We start from the raw sequence: 26,089 nt of genomic DNA, 5'->3' as shown, positions 1-26,089 counted from the left end.
GGGACTGTTATCCTGTGAACCCATACTGTAGTCCTAAGGCCTTCCACCCCTGCCATCCTGCCTTCAGACCGGCTCTCACACGCCTGCCTACACCCTCCCAACTCCACCCTTCCCCCTTCAGCGGGGGGCGCGGGGGCCACAGCTGCCCCGCTCCGAAATGGCGGCTCCGCCCGCGCGCCGGGGCCGCTCTGCCCCCGCGGTCCTCCCAGCTCCTCTCCCCGGGCCGCGCTCCCTCCTCCCACCCCGCAGGGGGCGGCGGCGCCTGCGCAGAGGCGCGCGCTCCTGCGCTTCCGGTTGCCGGCGGCCGCTTCCGGGCCCCCGTTCCTTGGTAACAATGGAGCAGAAAATGGCCGCCTGAGAGGGGAGGGAGGGCGACGCTGCTGCTATTTGGGCACCGACGGAGCGGGGCGAGTCAGGACCGAACCCGCTCAGGAGCGGGGATAGCAGAGGACCGAGAGCTGGGGAAGCGGCGGCGGGTGGCGGCGGCGGGAGGTGAGTATTCGAGGCCGGAGGCGGACTCTCAAAATGGCCCGGAGAAGGGTGAGGCCCAGGCCCAGGGGAGGCGGCGGCAGCGGCTGCGGCCCCCAGTACGCACTTAGGGGTCTTCGGGGATTACGAAGCCACTCTGCCCCTGTTCTGGGTCCCTATTGTGCGAACTTTAGAGTCCCGGGTACTGCAGAGCGACTCCCGGCTCCGCGAGGCTCGGAAGGCCGAAACCGCCCCGCGGCAGAGGCGGAGCGGGGTGCCGTGATGGAGCTGGGGGCGGTGATGGCGGTCTGCGGGCGGGTGTGCCCGAGGCACTGCGGGGATCCTCAGTCCCCCATTCCCTCGGATGGGCTGGGTTCTGTCACCCTGGGGACTTCTCCGCTTTCTCTCGAGGCGTGTGGCGGGGCCTCACTCCCAAGTGGTGCGAGCCTGTTCCTCCCTTTGGAGCTGGAGGAGAGCTTGCGCTCTACCCCCTCGGGGAAGGCTACTGCCCCCTCACCCTCTGGTTAACCGGTTGGGCTGGAGAAGTTGAAACTAGCCCCTTTTTGGAGGAGTAGAGTAAGCGGGGGAGTTGTAGCCACTATCTTGGGCCTCATCATACTTAGTGCCTACTTAAGGAATCATCAGCTCCTCAGGACCGTGTTTTCAGGCTGTTCTTCCCGTGATCTGAGACAAGAAGCCCTGTTTTGGGGACACAGGCAAAAGGAAGTCTTCATACTCTGTCTTTCGTAAGGGTCTTGTGACCTGTTCAAACCTGTAATGTTTGCTATTCCTGTCCTGTTAGTTTCTCTCCAGTTGGACTCGTCATCTTTGCTCAGTCACCTTAGTTTCCTGTGCTAGTTCTTCCTTCTCTTTTTGATACCGTTTGTTTGACGATTAATGTTTTCGTTTGCCGAAAGTCCAACGGCATGTATTGCTTTATCATCAGCCATCTGCTTTAATGATGGAGGTATATATAACAACGCATCTGTATAACATAGTTATTAAGGTTTGTTATGTGTCTTGGTTTTAGTTAGTTTTTGAAGGAGACTGACAAAAGGTTTCACAGCAAAAAATGCAGATTTTTTTTTTGGTGATCATAGTTTTGCTTGTTTCACCCTTTTTCATCAAGGTAGAGGCTTTATGCAGAGAAGCTTCTAAACAACAATTCAGGCTCGACTGTATCCATTGCTACCATCACACATCTGATTTATTTTCCAAGTCTATGATGGTAGTTCTGGTTAATTTCAAGATGTAAATCCTTCCTGAGATGCTGAAGAAGCTCTGACACCAGTTTGTCCCTGAATTTTAATTGCAGTGACTTGTCAAGGCTTAAAAAAAAAAAAAGAAACAGTTGGATGCACCTTGTGCAGTTAATTATCTTGATTGAATCAGAAGCTTTGTTTGGTTGCAGTGGTCAACTACCACTTAAACCCTTTCCAAGTTTGACATTTTGGAATTAAAAGAATTATAGCTTACAGTTATGTCTTGCCTGCTCCTGATCAGGGAAAATGCAGCACACATTATTAAATTAAGGGCTTCTAGTTCTGCTAGACCTCTAAAGCAAAACTACAGCGTTCTCCTCATCAGAAATTCTGTTTATATAAACATTTGTCACTGAAGTGACCACACTAGCATTCTTTAAGCCTGTAGGGGTTGTCACCTGTATCATATTTGTTACATTTCTAAGTCATAGACATACTGAGGTGTGTTGGAAAACAGTGTTACTAATCTTTGATCGATCTCCACCTCTGTGGTGTTCTGTTTTTTTGTACTGCTATTTTTAGGGAACAGATAATGTGATTGTCAAATGGGAATGGTTACAACCGCCCTATATATTAATATACCTGTCTAGCTTGTTCCTTTATTCATCTTTCTTATAGGAATGTATACAAATAAATTTCTGGATTCTAGTAGAATGCTTGCAGTTGCAGTGGAGATGTTATGTTCTGCCTACTGAAAAAAGTATATCATTATGACTTCATATACTCAAGTTTAAACATTGCATCTAAGTCAAGTCCATCTTAATTTAGCTTACAATGTTTCTAGGGTCTTCTAAATCTTTTGTGGAGAACTCAGTTTGCATCTGTTAAAATATTTGAATTCAAACAAGATTATTAGCCAAGATTTTGTGACTTAATCTCTGTCTTGATGAAAACTTTTAACAACTCGAGAGTACAAGAATTATTTTTGAAGAGGTAAAATCAGAAGTGAACTTCTCCACCTTCAGTGTATTTTTATGATGCTTTTTGCAGCTCATGCCATGTGCTTCTAAACAGTGAAGAAGTAAAATAATGTAGAGCCAGGCCTTTTGTATGGTGAGAAGGGGTAGGCAGAAGCACCAGAGAGTCTCTAGTTTGCATATAGACAGGTTCCTGGCTGCAGGTAGAATTGTGAGAAGCACACAAACCTACATCTCCCTTCAGACCACTCAGGTTTATATTAGCAAGGTGCTTGTTAGTAACGTGGTGCTGATGTGCAGGGTTGAAGCCGAACTCTTGAGATCTGCAGAGTTCTGTTGTCTTGTAAAACCATATAATGATAGGTGAAAATACAGGAAAAATCAGTAGTGTTTTCTCTTACTTTGGCAACTGAACGTTTTGCTCAGAATGCTCACCATTTCAATATGCAAGTTGCATGAGCATGTAGACTTGTTAAAATGCTTCAGCTTGTCTGCCTGGATATATCATCAGAAATTGAATTGTGGCATTGTAGCTGCCTGTTTAAATTCAAATAAATTGCACTTAATTTATTTTCAGTGTCTATTTGTTAGGCACTAGACACCAGCAACAAAAATCTGTGAATAGGAGTACCAGTATGAGTTGTGTTGTAGTGATTATCACTGTTTTATTGCCTTTTACTTTCAGTAGCCACTGTTAGCAGCAGTTTTGTGAGATTTAGTGGTAAATTTAAAGATAGAATTTTCTTATTCAGTTGTAAGTCACTGAATTTGAATTAAAGAGTGCTTTAACTAGAAGTTCTCTCTCTTCAGAAATCAAGACACTACATGGTGGTCACCTAGTGATTTTGTGGGTACAACTTGCTTGGATGTTGATCCTGTTTATAGAGCTGTCTTTAGTCTCAATAGTGGTTGCTTGAATGCAGCATTAATTTGCCTTTGAGGTTCAGAACGGGCCTTCTGCTTGCTGACCTAGCAGGAGACTCACTTTTGGAGGAAAAGAGCAGCTTTTTGTGAGACGCCCGTTCTGGAAGCTTCTTACCTTGTATATGCTAAATGTTGTCATCTATGGTATCTGAATTTGAATGCAAAAGGCAGTGCTATCTTAATTCTCATTTCAACTTGTATGTGAAAAGTGTTTTGGTTTTGTGTTTTGTAAGTGCAGCTGGTAAAATGTGAGGCCTGGGGATCTGACAGTTCTTACTGTGTTTTATTTTCAAATTCCTATCTTTGTTCCACGTGTTCTCAGTATTTTGCAATTGCTAAGATCTACCTCTTCATCTGGAAGATAATGAGTTTTGTTTCTTTTTAAATGATCTTTCTTTGAGCTGGTAATTTATGCAGCAAGGTGGCCACTCTAGCTTAGGTATTGTAGGGCTGTTGGAGACTACTGGAATTCTGTACCTTGATGTCTTCACTTCTTTTCTACCTCTCAAGAGTTGATGTTACATCTGAGAGTTTCTCTTCATCTCAGCAGTTTCTGTTGAAATGCTTTCCTCTTTTTTTTTTTCCCCCCTTCTTTGAATTTTCTACAGCTGTTCTGCAAATGTATTAACCTTTTTTATATTGTTTAAAATGTTCGTGCAGAATGGCATCTTGTTTTACAGCCTCTGCTTCGAAACATACTGATGTAGTGAAATAGCTGAATGGATGTTTAATGCTCCGTGTTAAGCTGGCTTTTAAGTTTTATAGCACTTTACATGGAACAAGCATCTCTTTTTTTTATTTCAGTTTTCTAAAAGTGTTCATGCTCTATGACTTTTTGGGGAGTTCTTGAGTGTTTGAAATGTGTGGTGAGTTTAATAGAGAGCTAGTAAGAGCATAGATCTGTTGTTCATCAGAGTGTCAATAGAAAGCAAGAATAGCAGGGGGGGAAAGAATATATCCAAAATTCATGGTGCAACCTTGGAAACTAGAAAAGTTTGTTACTTGCTTCTAAGATGTAGATGAGTGAATTGTACCTCTGCTATCAAAGCCTTTGGTGTGATCACAACAGAATACTTGTGCACCTGCACAAAAAGAAAGAAAACCTCAAACTTGACATAATGAAGCTCCATGTATAATGCAAATAGTGTTTCATTTCACTGTTCTGTGGTACTTTTCTCCTTTAATGATAGGTTTCGCTGTCAGTTTTTGCTTATGCTTTTGAGCAGACTTGAAGGATGAAATATTTAAGATGAAAATGCAATTGTTGTTATGTCTTCCTGCTGGTTTTGAGTATTGAGAAACTGGATGTAGACTTGCATGGAAACTATTTTTCAACTTTGAATTCTAGGAAAATGTAGTACTTGAGAGGAGGGGTGAGTCAAATGCATACTGCACATGAAGTTGACTCTGTACTTAAAGAACCTGGGGTAACAGAACTGCCTGTTCTAGCTGCTGTTCCTGTGTCATTTGAGAAATGGAATTGGAGAGACTGCTGGCTGGGCTTGTCCTGCCAAATGGGGTGGTATGCTAGAGCTGCTGAAGTCAGAGTTCATGGAAAGCACTTCGAGCAGACAGCTCTGTTATGCTTCTGCTGTAGATCTAAAATGCTTTGAGGTATGCTTCACAAAAGCAGGGGAAGAAAAAGTATATAATCTCTAACAACCCAAACCAGAAAATAAGTATTTCTGTCTTCCACTTCTGAGTCACTAATTTTAGTCAAAGGGTTTGGTAATTTCTGCAGACTGGATGTAAGCAAGGTACTCTACTAGTTGAAGTATCTAATTAAGATGAGGTTATGAATCGTAAATGAGAAATTAGTCTTCTGCTGAGCACATCTATCAAACACTCATTGCCATCCTCCTTTTTGTTTATAGATAAGTATTAATTATGTTACTGGGACATGAGGTGATTCAGGAGACATTCCTAACATACAAGGCACTGTGAGCTCTGATATAAAGCTGAAGTACACCTGTAGCACCTAGATGGAGGTGGGATTTCAGAAGAATTTTTTTCTTACAAACAGAGTCATGAGCTGAATAGTTTCTGCAGTTCAATTCTTTGCTTTTCTCAAGTTAAAATTTGAGGGTTACCCCATAAATCTAATGGCTATTGTAACTTTAAAGTGTTGCTTTTTTGTTTAGCCCCACAAATGAATGATTGCTCAATTTGTCAGATCTTAGAGGTTTTAATTGCTTAGTTTAATAAGAGTTCTGATGTTTTATGTGAAATTTCTAAGCTCAATAGATCAGGCTAAGGTAGTGTCTTCATATTCAATACAATAGCTAATCGCAGGAGATACTACACACAATTTTTGAGGGAAGAAGAGCTGGTGATTTTTTTTTTTTACTGTGCCTGACTGCCTGTTAGTACTTTTTCTGAGATGAATTCTGGAGTCCCTAAGTGCTATGCAGTGCAGAGATAGAGAGTGGCGGTAGTGAAGATAAAAGGACAACGCAAGTATTTTATCACTACTTGCTGTCCCACAAGATTGCTTAAGCAGCAGCAAAATCCTGACTGTTTGGGTTTAGTTTACACCCAACTTGGCATCAGGGAAAGTGTGAAATATTTCTTCTACTGGAGGAATGATAACTTTCCATTATTGAAGGAATAACCTGTACTCTTAAGTTGTTAATATCCAAACAAGCAGATTATTATTTCCTCGAGAAAAAAATATAATGTAACAAACAATTCCTTTTGTGGGCTTACTGCTCTTGATCCTGCAGCCTGTGGCAGCAGTGGAAAGACAGCTAGTCATTTGTGCTCTGAAATATCTGAGGTCGTTGAAGCATAACTGCAGGGAAGACACTCTGCTGACTTGTGGAAGAATGGGAACACCAATTAAGAATTCAGTGTAGTTCATATGTCTGGATATTCAGCTGCTGACGAATATTTCCCTTAATTTTTTTTTTTTTAGGAGAAAGTAGTTTATTCTAGCTACAGTTCTGTTTGTATAACATTTGAATGATTCCTCCCTCATTTTTTTTCCTATAAAGTGTTTTTCATTGCTGGATATCTGAGCTGAAGTTGGCCATAATCAACAGGTCTGAACTTCCTGCTCATAGATGTGACCTTCCCCACCCTTTGTCAACTCAGTACTGACATGGAAGACACTTGAGAAGGAAATTCTCTGTCTTTTAACTTGGATAGGAGCAAAGTCTTACTTTGAGTTGAACTAAGCCACTGGAAGAAGAGAAGCAAAGCATACCTGCTTATTAGCTAATCAAATGTTGGTAATTTGGTTGTAACTCAATAATATCCTGCTGGTTTTCCCTCATCAGATTTTCCTGTGTTGCTTTAAGCTGGTCTTAATTTTCTGCAGTGTATAAGCTCAGAGCAGAATCCTGAAGGAGGGACAGGTTTTCAAGCTCTCTCTGCATCACTCTGCCACACTGAAATTGGAGTGAGAGGATGTGGTAACTGCCACAGTGGATGTCCTGGTGTACAGCCAGGTGAGACCTATGGAGTCGTGTTGAGGTGGTCATGGTCTGAATGTTCTAGTAGGTTCAGCCTGGTAGTGTGGTGTTTTGCAGCAGTGTGGGCAGTGAAGCTAAAAATGGGCAGTGTGGACAACAAGCTGAGTGGACAATGAAGAGATGGAAAGTAAAGAAGCCTTGGGGTAGAAATCCTCTTTTCCATTTACTGGTTCTAATATCAGAGCTCTGCTTTGAGGACTATCATCTCATTTGCTGTCAGCAGTAAAGGAAGGAGAATGTGTTGCTGTGCATTTAGGCGTTTCTTTGCCATCTGTGTTTCTGTCAATGTAAACATCCCATATAGGTTTGTAGCCTTTCTAGGGCATCAAAGACAAACAGCGTGAAATTGGGGTACAGTGAGCTAGTGAGCAGCAGCTTCAGATGGGCAAATACAGTCAGTCATTGCTAGTTGAAATAGTCCTGATGGAAATGAAATTAAAAAATTAAATCTCTCCTCTGAAGCTCTTTTCTTTGCAATAGCATCTTTTCAGTCTTGTATAATACCTGTTTTTATGGTTTAGGAGGGGATATATGAGATGATGGAGGAGAATTATACAATCATAGACTCATTTAGGTTGGAAAAGACCTTTGTGTCCAACCATTAATTGAACACCGCCAAGTCTACCACTAAACTGTGTACGTAAGTGCCACATCTACCAGTCTTTCAAATACCTCCAGGGGTGAGTATCTACCACTGCCTTGGGCAGCCTTTTCCAGAGCTTGACAGCCCTTTCAAGGAGGAAATTGTTCCTTATGTCCAACTTAGATCTCGTCTGGTGTGACTTAAGGCAGTTTCTTCTTATGCTGTCACTTGTTTATTGGGAGAAGAGACTGACCTTCCCCCCCACTGCCACCTGACTCCAGCCTCCTTTCAGGGCGTTGTAGAAGGCAAGAGGGTCTTCCCTGAGTCTTCTTTTTCTCCAGGCTCAGTTCCCTCAGTCGCTCCTCAGAAGGCTTAAAATTATTGCCAATTTCATAAGGGAATAGAGGAGCAAACCTGGAAAGAAGTAAGACTGACTTAGATGATTCTTTAGGAAATGCTCAGAGTAAGTCTATTGAAGCACACATCAGAGAAGAGATCCCCTGCCTTCACCTTCACTTGTTTTGACTCTCCTTTTTATCCTGACCAAGACCAGTGCCCATTCATCTTCTGAAATGAAACAGACAATGTCTTTGAATCAAACAGGCATTATATGGCTATGGAATTTGCAGTTAAAAGGAGAATTTCAAAGCATAAGCAAATGTCGTGCTTTGTATGCATAGTGCAGTTTTCTCTCTTCAAAGCTGTTGCAGAATTGGTCTAATGCTTACAAATATTTTAATGTTGCCATTTTTTCTGAAGATACTCTGTGTTTGAAAGCCAGTCAGTACCAAGGTGGCAGTCACTTGGGGGAAAATAGTTTACAAAACTTTATGCTGCTCCTGTCCCTTAGCATCTTATCACATTTCTTTATTTTCTTAATCTTACTGTCAACTTTCTTTCATTGTCCTGAAAAAGGGAATGCTGCTTACTTTTGATACATATCCCCAGAGAACTAGATATCTTTCAAGGTTTTGTTTTGGATGCAAGTGTCTCATTCTAGTTGAAGCCTTTTTCAGATGTTTCTTTTAAAAGTGTCTGTCTTTGTACTTCTGGCATCTTCTGTAGAATAAATATATCTTGAAGTGAAGTCACTTGGAGTCATAATTCTACAGAAAGATTGTGAGAAGTTGTTTGTTTCCAGCAAGCCGTGTTCTCATTAGAACTGTCTGAGATTTGAAGGGCATACAGATTTCATAACTGAGCCCATCTGGAGTAGAACATACCTGCTGGAGCCATTGCACAACTTCCCCTGTGAATGGATTCATTTATTGGTGTGTTTGACAGCACATCATGTGCTAGTCTTCAGCCAGGCCAGGCAGATTGCACCAGAGATTTAGTAACACAGAGAAAACTGATAGGCTTCCATTGGAAATGGTGCTGACCTTAGCGATGGCTGCTGCTTTCTGAGAAGGGGAAAAAAAAACAGTGAAAAATAAGCCTCATTTCTTTGATAAAGTGGCAGAAATACACAAAACCAAATAATACTGGGAGACTAGAACATCTACCTTATGGGGAAAGACTTGAGAGAATTTAGTCTTTTTAGTTTAATAAAGGGAAGACCAAGGGGGACTTCATAAATGCTGTTAAATATTTAAAGAGTGGGTGTCAGAAGAATAGGACTTTTTTTTTTCCTTCGGTAGTGCCCAGTGACAGGACAAGAGGTAACAGGCACAAATGTCAGTATAAGAAGCTCCATCTAAACATGAGGAGGAGCTTCAAGCCCTCAAACAGGCTGCCCAGAGAGGTGGTAGTCTTCATTTCTGGAGACATTCCAAACCCATCCAGATGCATTCCTGTGTGACCTTCTCTAGGTGAACCTGCCTTAGCAGGAGAGATGGAGTGGGTCTCCAGAGGTCACTTCCAACCTTTGCTGTTCTGCAACTCTCTGATTCTATACTGTATTACCAAGTGGCAGTGAGTTGTGTGCACCTTAATATGGCCAGCTTAAAAATCAAGCTGTACTAGTGAGAATCTCAGGATAAAGAGGGTGGAAGTAGCTATTCTGTAATTTGCAAGTCTGCAATAGTGGGATGTCCAAGCCTATGGAATTTTCTATTGTTCCACGCTGAGGTTGGCAGTGCACTTTAATTTTCACAATAGCAGCTGCACTAAGGTACCCTTGGAGATCACACAGTGCTGCTGTGCTGTGGAGAAGCACTAATGTAAACTGTGGGCAGTCTTGACTTGACAGCTGTGCTGACAAACCAAGAAAAGATGCTTTTTGCACTAGACAGATGTCTGAGCTTTGGAAATTTTCCAGTGAGAAGCAGAAAAGCTTTATTCTTCCAGTATTTTCATGTCACATGAAGAATGGTTTAAATGAAAGGAATGTTTTCTGATGGGGAATGTTATGGCAGAGCTTTTTAGCATGCAGAGGATTAGCTTGCTAATCACCTTTCCCAGTAACTAGATTCTACCAGTTGTACAGGAAAATTCTTGTTCTTGTGAACAGAGAGGCACAGTGATTAAGGAAACTAGTTATCATGTTAACTTCATTTGGTGTATTTGCATGGTGATGCTAGTGCCAGAATGTCTCCTACCTTTGCATGTACTTTGTTATGTTTATCAGATACAGACATGAAATCTATCAGCCATTGCTTCTTTTGAGAGAGACATTGTCAAGGATGTGTATTCTTATGTCCAAGAAGGCCAAAGGTTTCCTGAGGTGCATTAAGAGTGTGAAAAGCAAGTTGAGGAAGGTTGTCCTCCCCCTCTTCTCTCTGTCAGTGAGGCCACATCTAGAGTATTTGGGCCAGTTCTGGGCTGCCCAGTTCAAGAGAGATAGGGAACTTACAGGAGAGAGTCCAGTGGATGATAAGAGGATGTGAAGGGGCCTGGAGCATCTCTGTGAGGAGGAGAGGCTGGCACTGTTTAGCGTGGAGAGGAGCAGCCGGAGAGGGAATCTTCTCAATACTCAGCAAGAGCTAAAGGGTGGGGGTGAGGGGACAAGAGGATGGAGCCAGATTCTTCTCAGTAGTGCCCAGTGACAGGACAAGGGGCAGTGGGCACAAAGCAGGTTCCATCTGAAAATGAAGAGTAATTTCTTTGGTATGAGGTTACTGGAGCTGTGGAGCAGGCTGCCCAGAGAGGTTGTGAAGTCTCCTTCTCTGGAGAGATTCCAAATGTGTCTGAAATTGTGATCCTGGGCAAGCTGCTGTGGATGACGCTGCTTTAGTAGGGGGTTGGACACTAGGTGCCTTCCCACCTCCACCATGCTGGGGTTCTGTGATCTCATCCAAATGAAAAACAAGAAGTAGATGATATTTTAAAATGTGAATTAGAAAATAGCTCTGTATAGCAGAAGTTACACATGGTATGAAATGTGGAGCTTTATTCTGTAAATTTTAGTCATCAACATCAGGAGTCCAGTAAATGCTGAAACTTGGTAGCAAATTCTTCTCTCGACATAAAAGTATGAAGTTGATTTTACCAAATATTATTTTATATTTGAGAAGACAAAGGGCCTTTGTTTGGATTTTTTTTTTAACATACATAGTATTCCATAGTACCCTCCATCTTCTGTATTTGAATCCTTCCTAAATCCTTCGTTCTGATAGAATTGACTTGGGTTGCTTGTACTTCTCCAAGAGGTTTGTGTTTTGAGAATGACTTCATTTTTGATCCCTGTGGTTATTCGCTTCATCTTAATTCAAGCTTCATTGCCAAACTACTTCCCCCTCCTCAGATTTAAGGGTAACAATGAAGAGTGAGTATAGATTAAGCACTCATAAATGTTGTGCCATGTTTTGTTGCACTGGATGTGAAGGGTTTGTTTTCTCTCTTTTTCTTTAGGTGTTCTTCCACCCATCAAGATGGAAAGCTCAGATTCTAGTGATAAAGGCAATATTGATCAGTCAGAAGCACAACGTCAGAGCCAGCTAGATAGGCTGGATCGAGAAGAAGCTTTCTATCAGTTTGTAAACAACTTGAGCGAAGAGGACTACAGGCTTATGAGAGACAACAATTTGCTAGGAACACCAGGTAGGTAATACTTCCGTACATAAATCTTGGCAGAGTTGCCTGTAGGTGATGTGTCATTTCTGTTCTCCTGAAGCTGTTTCACCCATTTAGTTTATGTGCTGCAGTTGTGTTCCATGGCAAGAAGTAGCTTCTCAGATAACTTGTATGTACTCAAGTTCAAGCAGTCCCCTGACTAGTGGAGAGGTAGAGGTGTGGATTCATCAGATAAAAAAGCAAAGTGTTTACACAACTTGGTGGGAACACCCATAGTTGACTCAGTTCCAGTTATGGACCTCTAGACTTTTTTTTTGTCAAAAAGTAATTTCTTGTAAGCACCTGTGTGAAAGTACTGTGCTGGTGAGGTTGAGTTTGTAGGTAGAAAAGCAATCCAGTACAGGTTTGTGCATGGGCATTTTTATATCAGTTTTCAATAGAGTTATTACTTTAACTTTTTGTAGAGTAACTTAATTCAAACCAGTTGTAATTTAAAACTTTAACTAATTTAAACTTTTTTATTCTTTTCATGCTTGTGAAGGTGTTACCTTAAATATATACTCTGGACACTCATTTAATTGGTACAGGATGGTAAAGATTGTTGCTAAGTTGCATAGAAGTCCCAGAAGCAGAAAGCACAATAGGGTGAAACTGGATCATTCATCTTCAGCAAAACCTGGGACAATGGTTCTGAGGGAAGCTTCCCCTTAGCAGTCTGTTTGTCAGTCGTCTTATGGCAGGATTTAATTAAAGCAAAAAAACCCCAGACCAGCAGTGGCTAGTACCTTCTTTAGAAGCTTTTGATGATGCTTGCCATACATATGATTTGGAAATATTTTTGGAAAATTTTGCTTATTTTCTAAGGTGAAATTACTGAAGAAGAGTTGCTGAGAAGGCTACACCAAGTTAAAGAAGGTCCACCACAGCAAAACAGTGATGAGAATAGAGGTATATACAGTATTTGTGAAAACTCTTAACTTTAGCACCCCGTATGGACCTTAACTTGAGTGCAGGAGTGGAACAAGTTAAGCCTAGGCAGGTGCAAGGTGAGCTTTGCTTCAGAACTGAGCAAACCTTATGTCTGATATCTGCTGCAGAGGTCAGTTTGGGACAGAGTTTGCTCATAGAACATCTGTTGTTTGCATCAAGGTAGTCTCATTTAGGCTTCTTTCCTCCTATTTGTTTATTGAAGATTGCCTTCCTGTCTGCTCCCTTTTGGGATGCTTTTTGGCAGTCTCTCTTCTTTTATTCACCATTCTTCCCTTTCGAACACACCGTATTGCTTTTGTTATCACCCTTCTTGTAGGTATTGGTAAAGGGCTTTTACACTGACACTCACTCTTCAGTGAGGTTGAATTGCTCTAAAGCTTTTACCACAAAATCATAGAATTGTTTTGGTTGGAAAAGACCTGTAAGATCAATGACAGTTATCAACCTGAGACCACCATGGCCATTAAACCATATCCTGTGCCATGTCCAGATGTTTCTTGAACACCTCCAGGGCTGGTGACTTCACCACCTCCCTGTTCCAATGCCTGATGACTCTGGAAAAAATGTGTTACCGAAAGATATCCAACCTAAACCTCTCCTGGCACATTTTCAGGCCATTTCCTCTTGCTCTGTTGCCTGATGCTAGAGAGAAGAGACACACCCTCCACCTCACTCCAGCCTTCTGTCAGGGAGTTGTAGAGAGTAGTGAGGTCTGTCTTCAGCCTCTATTTCTCCAGCCTGAACAACCCAGTTCCCCCAGCTACTCATAAGAGGACTTGTTCTGTAGACCCTTCACCTGCTTTGTTGCCCTTCTCTGGGCCTGCTCCAGCACCTCAATGCCTTCCTTGTTAGGAGGGGCCTAAAACTGAATGCAGTATTCAAGGGTCAGGACAAACTTAGTTCTTTATTTAGTGGTCAGTGATCACCTAGTTGTTTGGGAAGGAAAACACAGAATATTGCTGTGTTATAACACCTAAATGTGTCTTTGGATTAAACATCCTATGTTATTTGAATGACTTGTTTGCTCTGTGATGGCTGCAGCCTATCTGTATGTTCTAGAAAAATGTCCACTCCTGCTCCCTTCAGAGAGCTCCGAAGAGATAAGAATTGTGATGCTATGTGTGAAACCATGCTAGCACTGGATAGAGTTAAGCACTTCTAAGTTTTCACACGTTTAAACCTTAGCAATGAGGTTCTTGGAAAAGATCATTCCCAGATTAGCTCAGTGCTCTAATTTTGGTAGTTCCCTGTCTTTTTCACAGGTGCAGAGTCCGCAGAAGATGTTTCAAATGGAGATTCTATCATAGACTGGCTTAATTCAGTCCGACAGACTGGAAATACAACACGAAGTGGGCAACGAGGAAACCAGTCCTGGAGAGCAGTGAGCCGGACTAACCCAAATAGTGGCGACTTCAGATTCAGTTTGGAAATCAATGTCAACCGTAATAATGGGAACACGAATCCAGAAACTGAGAACGAGCCATCTGTGGAGCCTTCTGGTGGGGAGGATATGGAAAACAGACAAAGTGACTCGGTGATTCAGACCTTGGAAATTCCAACTGAGGAAGATTCTCCTCCTAGAGGGCAGAGGAGAGCCAGAAGTAGGAGTCCAGAACAGCGGAGAACGCGGGCTAGGACTGATAGAAGTAGGTCACCTATTAACCCAGTAAGTGAAGCTCCTCGCAGGTCTCATCACAACACATCATCTCAAACACTTGACCCCTCCTCGGCCAATGAAGCTGAGGGAAGCTCTAGAACTAGGCAGCATGTGACAGTAAGGCAGCACACAGTGGGGACTGAGGTGCCAAGTGAGAACGCTGTTCTCTTTTCGACCCCTGAAACAAGACCTGCTCCTCAAGCTGCAGGTTCTTCGGAAACCAACGGCAGCAGTGAGTCCGCAACTCCTGGACAGAGGCCTCCTACCATAGTGCTTGATCTTCAGGTGAGAAGAGTTCGTCCAGGGGAGTATCGGCAAAGAGACAGCATAGCCAACAGAACTCGATCCAGGTCCCAGACCCCCAACAACACAGTCACTTACGAAAGTGAGCGGGGAGGCTTCAGGCGCACCTTTTCCCGTTCGGAGCGGGCTGGAGTGAGAACTTACGTCAGCACCATTAGGATTCCAATCCGTAGGATCCTAAACACAGGCTTGAGCGAGACTACATCAGTTGCTATTCAGACTATGCTGAGGCAGATCATGACAGGCTTTGGAGAGCTGAGCTACTTCATGTATAGTGATAGTGATGCAGATCCTAATGGCCCAGCTCCAAACCAGAACGTGGATGCTTCGGAGCCACAGAACGGCGGTGGTGGGACTTCCAGCAATGAAGGTACGGATGTTAGCTCAGGGGAGGCGTATGAAGGTGGTAACGAAGGTGGCTCAACCTCTGGTGCCAGACGGGAAGGTCGGAATACAAGGGGATCGGTCACTTTTGAAGAAAGTGGTTCTCTACCATTCCTTAGCCTAGCACAGTTTTTCCTACTCAACGAAGATGATGATGACCAACCAAGAGGACTCACCAAAGAACAAATTGACAACCTAGCTATGAGGAATTTTGGTGAAAGCGATGCTCTGAAAACCTGTAGTGTCTGTATTACAGAGTACACGGAAGGCAACAAGCTCCGTAAGCTGCCTTGTTCGCATGAGTATCATGTCCACTGCATCGACCGCTGGTTATCAGAAAATTCCACTTGTCCCATTTGTCGCAGAGCAGTCTTAGCTTCTGGGAACAGAGAGAGCGTTGTCTAAACGAGCTCTGAATTGATGGCCAAGCAGCTAGTGTGATAGTGATGGGCAAAGAAGTCACTTCCTTTATGGCCACTTTTTGAGTGGTACCTCACTGTATAATAATGACTCGGAGCGAATCTTCCCTCATGAAAGAATTTTCTCTGGATTATTCAAGCTTTTCAAATTGGAGAATTTCTTTAATTAGAGTTTTCAAGATCTAGTCAGTTTGGGTGTTAAATTTCACTTCTCCAAAGACATCTACTCACTCAAAAATATTTTTATTGGGTTTTTTTTCTTTGCAAAGAAGTTCTTTTCTCCCACCCAGCCCCTCCCATCCCAGTCCAATAACCATTTTGTCCTCAAGATTGTGCTTACAAGGAGCTGTTAGAGAAATCATCCCTGCTCAGTGTCCATGAGCTGTAAGAGGAATTTTTGCAAGGAATCCAACTCTCTGAAAAAAAGAAAATGAACTAGATTGCACACTTGGAACATACTTTTAATTTCCATACTGGGTTAATATTGGACATGCCTGTGTAAATAACACTAATGTTAGCCCTTTCCCCATCACTATGGCACGCTGTAGGATGAGCTGGTAGCTTCATTGGGATATTTATCTTGTTGTGGAAATACTAAGAATTGCCTATGCTTGTTTAAATAAAAATCAAAACAAACAAAAAACCAAATCTGTTTTAAAATTGTAAAGCTTTTTTGTAGAAGCTAAGTACTTTTCCAATGCACTGTTGTACTAACGCATTAAGAATTAAAATTGTACCATGCTTAGAAATCAAGAATGCTTTTCATACAGACCCCACCACCCAGAGGCCAAACTAAACCCCAGAGAGCTGCTTATGTACCTGTGGCCCTGTCAGGAGCAGTGTGTATCTGTACTGTTTGTGTGAGCAGCTACTGTAATATAAAGCCAGTTGAATTAGACAGTTGCATTAAATTCCAGAAGTGTTCCAGTTGCAGTGTTTTGGCTCAGTGGTGCCACCAAAAAAAGCTGATAAAAAGTAGAAACTGTTCCAACAGCTGGTTATTTGTTGAGGTGGTTGCTAATACAGCACAAACCAGTGTGTACCAGTTCATTCACTGAGATTTATGCCCAAGTTTTCTCTCAGCCTTCAGCTTCTGAGGCAGCTCTGTGTAACTTCAGCACACAAGTACTGACTGGTTGTTTTTCTTCCCTGACAACAATATTAGTAACCTCTGTGGAGTGAATGTGCTGCTAGACTCAGAGTTGGTAGCCTGGGACTCAGGTGCCACAGAAAAATATCTTAGGTATGAACTGGGAAACAGATGATTGAGTTAAATTTGAAAATAGTAATTATGAGAATACTCTTAAATGTGTAACCCATTCTAACAATACTATTAAACCCCAGCAAACTTTTTATCCTCTTAGTAGGCAGGTTAAAATGGGTTGAAGTTACTTACAGAATTGTGTGGAGTATTAAGATTTGGAGAACATAGCTCAGTTCTCAGCAGTGTCGGGGAAAACATCCATTGCACTCAGCGACCTTGTCTTTGGTTTATTCTCTAATGATTATTCCTTTCCTAGCTGACCTGTGCAGCAGGGAGAACAGTATTTGTTTCCACTCCAGGGCAGTAGTTCCAAAGGGATATGACCTGCTCTTGCTGGTTCTAAGGGAAGTGTTTCTTGTTCAGATGACAAAAGAAAGCTAGACTGTCTTTTTCTCCTGATCAAAACACGTTTTTGGTGTTTTATAGTAGTGGCTGCTTAAACTATAATCTCTGCTCTAAGCCATTTTAACATCTCAGGTAGTTAAGGATTCCACACTGTCCCAGAATTCCCAGTTTTCTTCTGCATGTGCATTTTGTGGTCTTTGGTTTGGCAGGAAACCCTGACTGGCTCTGGAGCTTGCTCTCCTGCTGGTGGGACATGCTGTTGTGGCCAAGGGGATATATGTCTTTTTGAAGAGCAAAACAAATTAGCTCATGTTTTTCAGTATTTCCCTCTGACATCATCAGCCTAAGGTGGAAGTTGGTGCTGGGCTCCCTATGCCAAAGTTTCCTCAACAAAAGAACACTTTTAATTTCTTCCAGTAGCATTAACACAGCAAATATTATCAAGTGTGTTCCCAGTAACTATACTGACTTACTGGAGCACCGAGTCAGAAGGAGAAGACTCCTTTCTCTGTTAATCCTGTGTTAGATTTGAAAATGGGAATTTGAGGACTAAAGCACCAGCCCACTGGTGCCGATTGGTGTGGAGCATGGCTGTGCTGTGTCACTTAACATCGCGTTCTTTGTTATGTTCTGATTTCCCAGTAACTGTTCACCTTTCCAGTTCTGTTCTAGTTTGATAGTGGCATGCCTTAACCTTTTATGTAAAAACAGCAACTAATAAAATGTTGGAGGCTTCCCAAATGGTACCAAGAGCAAATGCTTTCACCTCAGTTCAGGAGACTGTGACTGTCAGTGCTTTTATATGCCTTCTCTAATGCCAGGTGTGCTAAAGGTGCTGGAGTTCATAGTCTGAAGTCTGGAAGAGCTGGCACAAATTAATCTGCTGATACAGCAGAGACTTCTTCATGTAGCTGAGTCATCTGTCAGCCACTGTGGTAATTCATCTGTTCTACTGAGGTTAGGTTGGAGTTGGGAAAAGCCAGTATTAGCACTTCAGTTGCTAACAAAGTATGACAAGCTCGTAATTTAGCAGCATTTGTGATTAACCTAATTTGCAGTTTATGAATCAGTCTGATATTGAGCACTTGCACTTACCATATCTCTCAGTTTATGCTTTCTTGGTGTTACAGGAGAGTTACAGCCTCTTACCTCCTGTTGGTAGCAGCGTGATGGGTTGAAAGAGCTTGTTTTTGGCATTTTCGGAGGCGTGATGGCATGGAAATAGTGAGTCTGGAGAGGCAGAGGAAGCCTGGTTGCATCAGCTGCCTGGTCCACAGTGCCACCGTGTGGGAGCCTCAAACCCGGGCTCAGTCTCCTTGTTTGGGTTCCTCTGCATTACAGGCGGTAGCACTCTTTTCTTTTTGAAGATCTCTGTTGCCTGCCTTGGTAGTTGCCCTGGTGCTTATTCAAGTTCTGAGCCACCCAGGCTTCTGCTGTGAGTCCCTCTCTGTTGCGTGAGCTTCATTCAGAACAGACCTGTACACAGGTACCACAGCAAGTAAAGCAGTCGGGAGGCCAACGCCCGGGAGCAGGCACACTGTTTTTGGTTGAAGAGTGTGTTTGGAGTTTCACTCGGCTGATGAACCAGTAGAGAGTCGTAGGTGCTTACTTTTGTTTTTAATTGGGACTTCTGTCTGTTACAAACTGAGGAGTTAGTCCTGAGATTTGTCAGATTGCATTTTTGCATGGCACTTTTAGTTCTCTGAACAAGCTGGGGAGTTTGCACAGAACTTGTAGGCATTTTTTCCAGTGGTTTGTCTAGGGTAGGTGCTGCATGCCTGGGAATGACTCGGTGTGAGGATGCTTTGTAAGCAGCGTTGATGTGCAGCACAGCAGCTGCATGGCTGTGGCACTGCACCACTTTTTCAGGAGCCATAATTGTCCATTGTGTGGGCTTGTAGACAAATGGATTTCCCACCAAAGTGGGCACAATGGGCCATAATGACTTGTCACTCTAGTTTCCTGTCACTTGTCTGCGTTATGCAAATGTGGAGAGTCCCAACAAACAGTTGTCGTGTTCTGTCTGCAGCCTGGAAATGGTTGCCTGCACCAAGAGAAGGTTCCCAGTGGTCTCATGATAATGAGGGTCTAACGTGAAGATAAGAAAGGAAAGTTGCTGAGGCTGCCCCATCGGTCTCTGACTTAGAGCAGTGTGGTGAAGGGTTTTGTGACTTTCACAGAGTGATCTGCAAATACAAAGCTCCATCCTGTTGGCTCAGCCACAGCCTTCTCTTTAGTTCAGGATCCTTTCCTTTAATTCATGTCTCGCCGCTCATCCTTTCCCATGCCGTGGTGGCTCACGTTCCCTGAGTATGGGTCTGTCAGCAAGTGTGAAGCTAATGGGTCATGGAAATTTCTCCTGCTCCTTTGCCTCCACCCAGGAGGAGGTGCTTTGAATGAGGACTGGCTTAGTGCTGTGCTAAGGGCATATATAAGAAATTCAGAAATACTCCCAAGCCTTAGGTACACCAGCTCTTTTCTTTGCTTATCCTTGATGAAGGATGGAAGAGGCAGAATCACTCTTCGCTTCCCCAGAGTACATGGAAATTGTCTTGTGTTAAAAAAGAAGGGAAGTTTGCATCTGTTATAGCAGGGCTTCCCAGCCTCCCTTTGGCGTGAGGTATCTCTATTTTTCTTTTTTTCTTTTTTTTTTTCCCCCCTCCTGATTAAAAATAGCATTGCATTTGGTTTGGTTTATCTGGTTTTGTTCCCTGAAGCTAGAACACCCAAGACTCTTTCCTGAATGTTGCTACCTGATAGTAAGGTGTTGGTTGGGAAGCCTTGAATTCAACTGAGAATGTAACTAAATTTTTTTTTTTCTTTTTGTACAGTGCTTTGCATCTGTTTATACAGGACTTGTTTAATCCAAAATGGTACTTTGAGCTCATTGGGCAACAGTTTGAGCCAACTTGATAGTTAACATTTAGGAGGAGTTTGTTCCCTATGTAAGATGTCATAATGCAAATGGAAATAGACTCAATAAAATGCATGAAGTGGTTGTTTTGTTCTTGAGCATCACTCCATGGGGATTGTTCTTGCAGTGGGAATGCACTGAGCAAACGGTGGTGGATGTGGTAGGACTCTCTTGCCTTTCCTGGTGAGGCTGGGTAGAAATGGAAGAGCAGAATGATTTAGAGTTAATTTCTTGGGAGAATTTATTGCTCCTTTGTACACAAAGCTGAGACAGTAAATGTCATGATGCCCCAGACTTGTGTAAACCTGTCAGTGGATAATGTGGGATACCAAAGCAGTGTCTGCAAGTTGTCTGTCAAGGGGTAGCTGTGACTTTTGGGGGTGCCTGTCTGTAGCAGTGCCTGTTGATTGAGGCTCTGGGGGCTGTTTCCCCAGAAACATCCCTTGCAGTGCTCAGCGGCTTTCACGAGCGGCTCTTACATACGGCTAAAAGCTTGGTCCTAAAATTAGTAGCTGATGTACGTGCAAATACTTAGCTGAGTGGGAAGGACATTTTTTAGGGCGTGGGAAGCTTTATTATCTTTATTATGTGCACTTCTCTCACCTCCATTCCTCGAGTAGGAAGTGGGAGCTGCTCCAAGAGCGAGGTGCTGACATGGAAACAAAAGAGGGGGTTGGGTTACAACATGCGGTGCCTGGGCCGGTGCTTGGCACTGCTGGGAGTGATGCTGCTGTTCGGTGTGGAGGGAAGTGTGGGGCTTCTCTAGAGGTTCAGCTCCACTCTCCACAGTGAGAGCTCTGGGATAAGAGTGTCTTTCCCCCAAATCCCACATGCTTTGTGTTCAGCTCCATGATCTCTTCTGCTTTGCAGGTGTCCAGCTCGGGCTGAAAGTGAGTCTGTAACAGGCGTTGGCTTTTATTTCAGTGATCTCATTCACAAGGTGGTTCCCACACTTGCTATACCAGGAACTCTTTGCCGGCTCCAGCCCCACATCTGCCTGTTGGAAGTTCATCAGTTTGGGCAGCCCTGTATTTTTTTTCTGTTCCTTACAAATTATCCATCAACTCCCAAATGGCTTTGAGTCCAAAGGCTTGGAGAGCACGTGTGGCTGACTTCACCCCCAAGTTTGTTTTCCATAACACATCTGAGGTCTCTGTTCTGACCTGTAAAACTTTATATAACCTCGTTCCTCCCTCTCAGTGCTTAAACCCTGTAACCTTTTGCATTGTCCTACTCCTACCTTCAGGGTACATTTCCATGGCAGATCCAGACCTTCACAGGGGTGTGTGTTTGTCTGTTTTGCTGCTGCTGCTTGGTGGGAGGAGAAAGGTTGTGTTTGGCAAACCTGTCCATGCCAGAGCAATGGAGCTGAGGAATAACTGGGTGGTCAGGGGCTTCTCACCTCCAGAAGGGCTCTTTTGACTGCGCCTTTGTGGGATCAAGTAGAAATAGAGAGGAAATAGAGAAAAGCAAAGTTTGGCTGCTGCTTGCTTGCCTTTTCCAGCTATTTCAAAGTGTGATTGAACCTGGTTTTGGGGCTTTTATTGTACCTGTTTTGGGGGTTTTATTATAATTAATCTAAACTCAGCTCTGTTGTAGTTCCTTAAATCCTTACAATAAAGTGATGCAGAAGAAAACCCCACTTTTTAGTCTTAAACTGGAGGGGCATTGTCTGTGATGCTAATGAGATGCTGCATGCTCCAAATGTTCCCCTGAATAAATCCCCTGTTAAGCCAAGCATGTGAAAATCCAGACGTCAAGTCCCCTCAGCAATGATTACTTCATGAATGTCATGCTGTATTTCCTGAGGGGCTCTCAATCTTGGGCACCCAGTGCCAGCAGGGTTCTGGGGTTTCCAGGAAAAAGTTGCAGGTTGGATTGGGCTTTGAGCAGCCTGGTCTAGCAGGAGGTATCCCTGGTCATGGTAGGGGATTTGAACTAGATGATCTTTAAGGTTACTTCCAATCCAAACCATCCTGTGCTTCTGTGATCCTTACGATAGTGTGGTGTGGACTGTGGTGTGCTCCCTGTGGCAGCCTGGAGAGCAGTGCCTTGTGTAATACCAGGAGAGGAGACTGCTGGGCTCCTGGTTGCCAACAGAGATAATTTTTTTGCACTGGTTTGATTTCTTGATGTGAATTTGCAGAATATGATTCTCCATGTAGAAAGAGAAGGCTCCAGGGAGACCTTAGAGCAGCCTTCCAGTATTTGAAAGGGACTACAGCAGAGCTGGAGAGGAACTTGTTATTAGGACGTGGAGTGACAGGATAAGGGGTTATGGCTGCAAACTGGAAGCAGCTGGGTCTGGATTAGACATTAGGAAGAAATTATTCCTTGTGAGGTTGTTGGAACACAGGAACAGGCTGTCCACAGATGTTGTGGAGGCTCCAAACCTGGAGGTGTTCAAAGCCATGTTGGATGGGGCCTTGAGCAACTTGGTTTAGTAAGAAGTGTTGCTGCCCATGGCAAGGGGGTTGGAACATGATGATCTTTAAGGTCCCTTCCAAACCAAACCATTCTGTGACTCCATGAAAGTTTGGGTCTGGTGGTTTTATACTCTGGAGCAGCAGCTTTGCTCATTGTGATGGGTCTTGTATGAAATGCCATGAAGCAAAAAGTGCCTGGCTTGGTTTCTTGGCTTTAATACTTGCTCTAAGTCTTTAATAGCAGTGAAACACCCTCAGCAACACCCCAGGCCAAACCCCCATATGTTGCCCCATGTCTGCAAAGCCAGAGCTTGCCTGCAGGCTGGCTGGTGGGTTTGCTGGTCCTGGAGGGTGTTATGGGTGTGAAATCTCTTGAAATTAAGTAATGTTTAGAGTCCACAGGCTTCATCTCCTGACCTCAGAGCAGGGATCAGTACTGAGGTATGAACAGAGGTGGAACACCTGCATCCCTGCCCTGAGCATCACTCTGCCAGCTGAGGTAAGGGCAACACCCAGCAGGTGAAAGGCAGGAAAATACAGTGGAAAAAATAAGTTTAATCTCTGTAGATACTGCTGACTACTAAATAAACTAAATAAATACTAAATAAACTTGGAACTGACTTGGCCTTTGCTGCTGGCACCTCGGGGCTGATCTTGCTTTCATTTTCGAGGATGGATCTAAATAAACTGAACTATTTGGGAGGGAAGAGGCTGGGAGATGCCCCTAAAGCTGATGCCTGTCAGATAGCATCCAGGCTGTGCTGCTCATCCATCCTTTCTGCACATGTAGCATGGCCAGGAAGGTAAGGGAAGGCGTGGGAAATGATGGAAAAGGAAAGAGTGGGGGTGGGAAATGATGGAAACAGATGAAAAATGGAGGAGGGAAAGAAGAGGGAAACGAAGGGCAGGTAAAAAAAGAAAAGGCTTTTGAACTGTGCTAATCTGAATGGGACTGATAAAAACATCAACACGGGTGGAAAAATAATACAGATGGCAGCAAAAAACACTACCATCCTTGGGATCTGGCTGGGTGGGGGACACAAAGCAGGTCCAGAAGAGCCCTGTAGGCTGTGGTCTAGGGTTCAAGCAGGAGGTTGGTTGGTGCTGCTGTGCGCGATGCAGCGCTGGCCACGTAGGCCAGCCTGAACGATGCTCCAGCTGAGGTGACAACAGAGTTCTAACCACAAAGCCCCGATCCTGGGCGGAAGAGCTGCGTGCCAGAACAATAGCTGGGGCTTGCGAGGGCTGGGGCGGGACGACACAAACACACATGCAGCGCTGCTCACACCTCAGCCCCCAGCCCCAGGCGGGGCTGTTTACACAACTGTGCAGAGAAAGCCCCCAGATGCTGCTTGTGTTCCCAGTGCAGGATGGAGTGGGGCTGCAGGTGATTGGGAAGAACTTGTTTAGAACAGCTTTTGTGCCAAAACATAAAAGATTTAAAACCAACCGACCAAACAAAAAGCAGCATACCCTGAAGCCCGGGCCAGGACAAAGCACGCACAGGTGAGCCGGTCCAAAAGCAATCAGTGCCTCTTGCAGCCCAACCGTCTTCTTTCCCCCCCCACCTCCTCCATATTCCCCTGTTTCTTCTTTCTCAGGTGGCCTCCTTTTCTCTATCCTCTTTCTTTTCCCTCTCTTCTTCTTTTCCCCATCCTTTCCTCTGTTCCCCCCCCCCCCGCCTCCGCTTTCTCCCTTCCCCTCCTCCCCGCTCCTTCCCTCACCCCCTCTTCCATTTCCCTCTGCTGTGTTTGTCTTAGATCTAAGCATTATTTTATTCCCTCTCCTGCTTTGCCCTGCTGCCAGCACAAAGCAGTTTCCCATACTGCATTTAAAAAGCCCCTAAAGCCAGCCCTACTCGAGCGCATCCTGACCTCACCCTGTCAGCTGCACCCGCCAGCTTCTTTCCCCTTCAGTGATGCATCCCAACACCCAACCTGGGTGCTGGGCACCCTGCTCTCAGGACACCCCAATTTCATGCCTTTCCACAGCTGCCTGAGCAACAACCCTGCTGAGTGTGGGTGTGGCTGAGTACCCTGGGAAGGCAGCTTGGCCAAATTATTGCTTTAAATAATGGCAGTGAAGGGAAGATTTGCGTTTGGAAGCGGAGCTGATTAAAATAAAGCTCCTGCCACTCACGTGTGCATCCTTCAAGTCCTTCAAAAGCATTTGCAGATGGGGGATTTAGTTTTATTATTTTCTTTTTATTTGAAGGATTATAATATTTAAGTCCTGCAAAAAGAAAACAGATGGAGAAGACAATGAAGGAAAACAAGCCCAGCCCAGAGCCTGCGGAGAGAGGAGCAGAGGAGTGGCCAGCACAGCATGTGCCCGCAGCCTCCAAATGCTCAGTAACCATGTGCAGCCTCACCCAACTGCACACACACACACACATATATATGTATGTACACACATATACAGAGATAAATAAGCATTTAACCCCCCCCAGCTAGATAGAGTCATAGAATCACAGAAGTGGATCAGTTGGAAGATACCTTTAAGGTCAAGTCTAGCTATCAAACAGCTCCTCACCTTTTTTTTTTCGTCTTTCCTATGTATTAGGGCCACATTGAACAGCCTGGCAGAGTGAGGAGGAAAAGTTGGAGGTGCTTGATGCCCTGGAATCAGCCTGCCCTGGAATCAGCCAGCAAGGGGGGGGGGGGGGGGGGGGGGGGGCGGGCTATGAGGGGATTCCCAGTGACCACATGCACAAATACAGCTATGGATGTAGAAAAAGTCACCAACATTAGATAGACAGATAGATGGATTAGATGGATAATTAGATTAGATAGATATGTATACATGCATGGACGTTGCAGGGTCTTTCTCCTGTTTATTTTCTGGGTGTCCCTATGAAGCATTTGTAAATATATCCATTGATGAAAAAAAAAAAACCAAACAAAAACAAACCCTAACCACTAAAAGGGTTGGTTGGTAGATAGATAGACAGATAGATAGATATGCATACATATGTTTATTTGTTCCTATGGAGCTTGCAGGGTCTCACCCCTATTCCCTTTCTGGGCATCCCCATGGATGTGCAGCCCACTTTTATCACCCACCCCAGCACCTTTGCAACTCTTCCCGCCCAAATCAGCAACCATCCCAAGGCACTTGTTGTAATACTGAAGCTGCACAGCTGGGTTTTGTGATCTGTCACTGCTGTGCAGGGTGTGCACATGGTGCTGTCCGCTCTCAGCAACGGGATGCAGCATCCCCTCTCTTTGTTTCATGGGGCACAGCTTTCCCTTTCCTTGCTCTATCCCTGCACACACAGCACAGAGGGGGTTGTTGCTATCAGCTCATTCCCTTTGAATCTTTATTTTTCATCTCTTATCTCCTGGTGGGTTTGTTTTGTTGTTAAATAGTATTTGCAGTAAGTACCCTCTACTGAAGAAAGAATTGAGGTGCACATTAAGAACACACAAAAAAAAGCCTGAACTCTATAAAACCAGTTCACATCTCAGCTTTAATCTCATGGTAATTAGCACACCTACCATAAACACATCAGAAGACAATACTGTAAGCCATGTTTACATGGACTCATAGAACAGTTTGGGCTGGAAGTTCCACCCCCACCCCCCTCCCCACCTCCGCCATGGGCAGAGACACCTTCTACTAGACCAGTCTGCCCAAGGCCATACCCACCCTGGCCATGAACACCTCCTGAGAGGGGGCATCCATAGCCTCTCTGAGCAATCTATTCCAGTGTCTCACCACCCTCGTTGTAAATAATTTCTTGCTCATCTCCAGTCTAAATCTCCCCTCCTCAAGCTTCAAGCCACTGCCTCTTGTCCTGTCACTAG

General features: G+C 44.1%; 1 protein-coding gene across 2 annotated transcripts; it reads left to right on the top strand.

Annotated features, from left to right (window-relative positions):
• Window positions 1-323: 323 nt before the first annotated feature.
• On the top strand, window positions 324-22,899 carry RLIM (ring finger protein, LIM domain interacting). 2 transcript variants are annotated; one of them, XM_064159360.1, is made up of 4 exons: window positions 324-492; window positions 11,420-11,608; window positions 12,446-12,529; window positions 13,834-22,899. In XM_064159360.1, the coding sequence occupies exons 2-4, from the start codon at window positions 11,440-11,442 to the stop codon at window positions 15,318-15,320; spliced, it is 1,740 nt and encodes a 579-aa protein (XP_064015430.1). In that variant the 5' UTR covers window positions 324-492; window positions 11,420-11,439; the 3' UTR covers window positions 15,321-22,899. The 2 variants fall into 2 exon arrangements, with proteins under 2 accessions (XP_064015430.1, XP_064015431.1); XM_064159361.1 differs by lacking the exon at window positions 12,446-12,529.
• Window positions 22,900-26,089: the final 3,190 nt, after the last annotated feature.

Source organism: Pogoniulus pusillus, chromosome 19 (genome assembly GCF_015220805.1).
Source record: "Pogoniulus pusillus isolate bPogPus1 chromosome 19, bPogPus1.pri, whole genome shotgun sequence".
Taxonomy (NCBI): domain Eukaryota; kingdom Metazoa; phylum Chordata; class Aves; order Piciformes; family Lybiidae; genus Pogoniulus; species Pogoniulus pusillus.
Note: the sequence above shows the minus strand (reverse complement) of the source record. Positions and strands in the feature narration are given on the sequence as shown.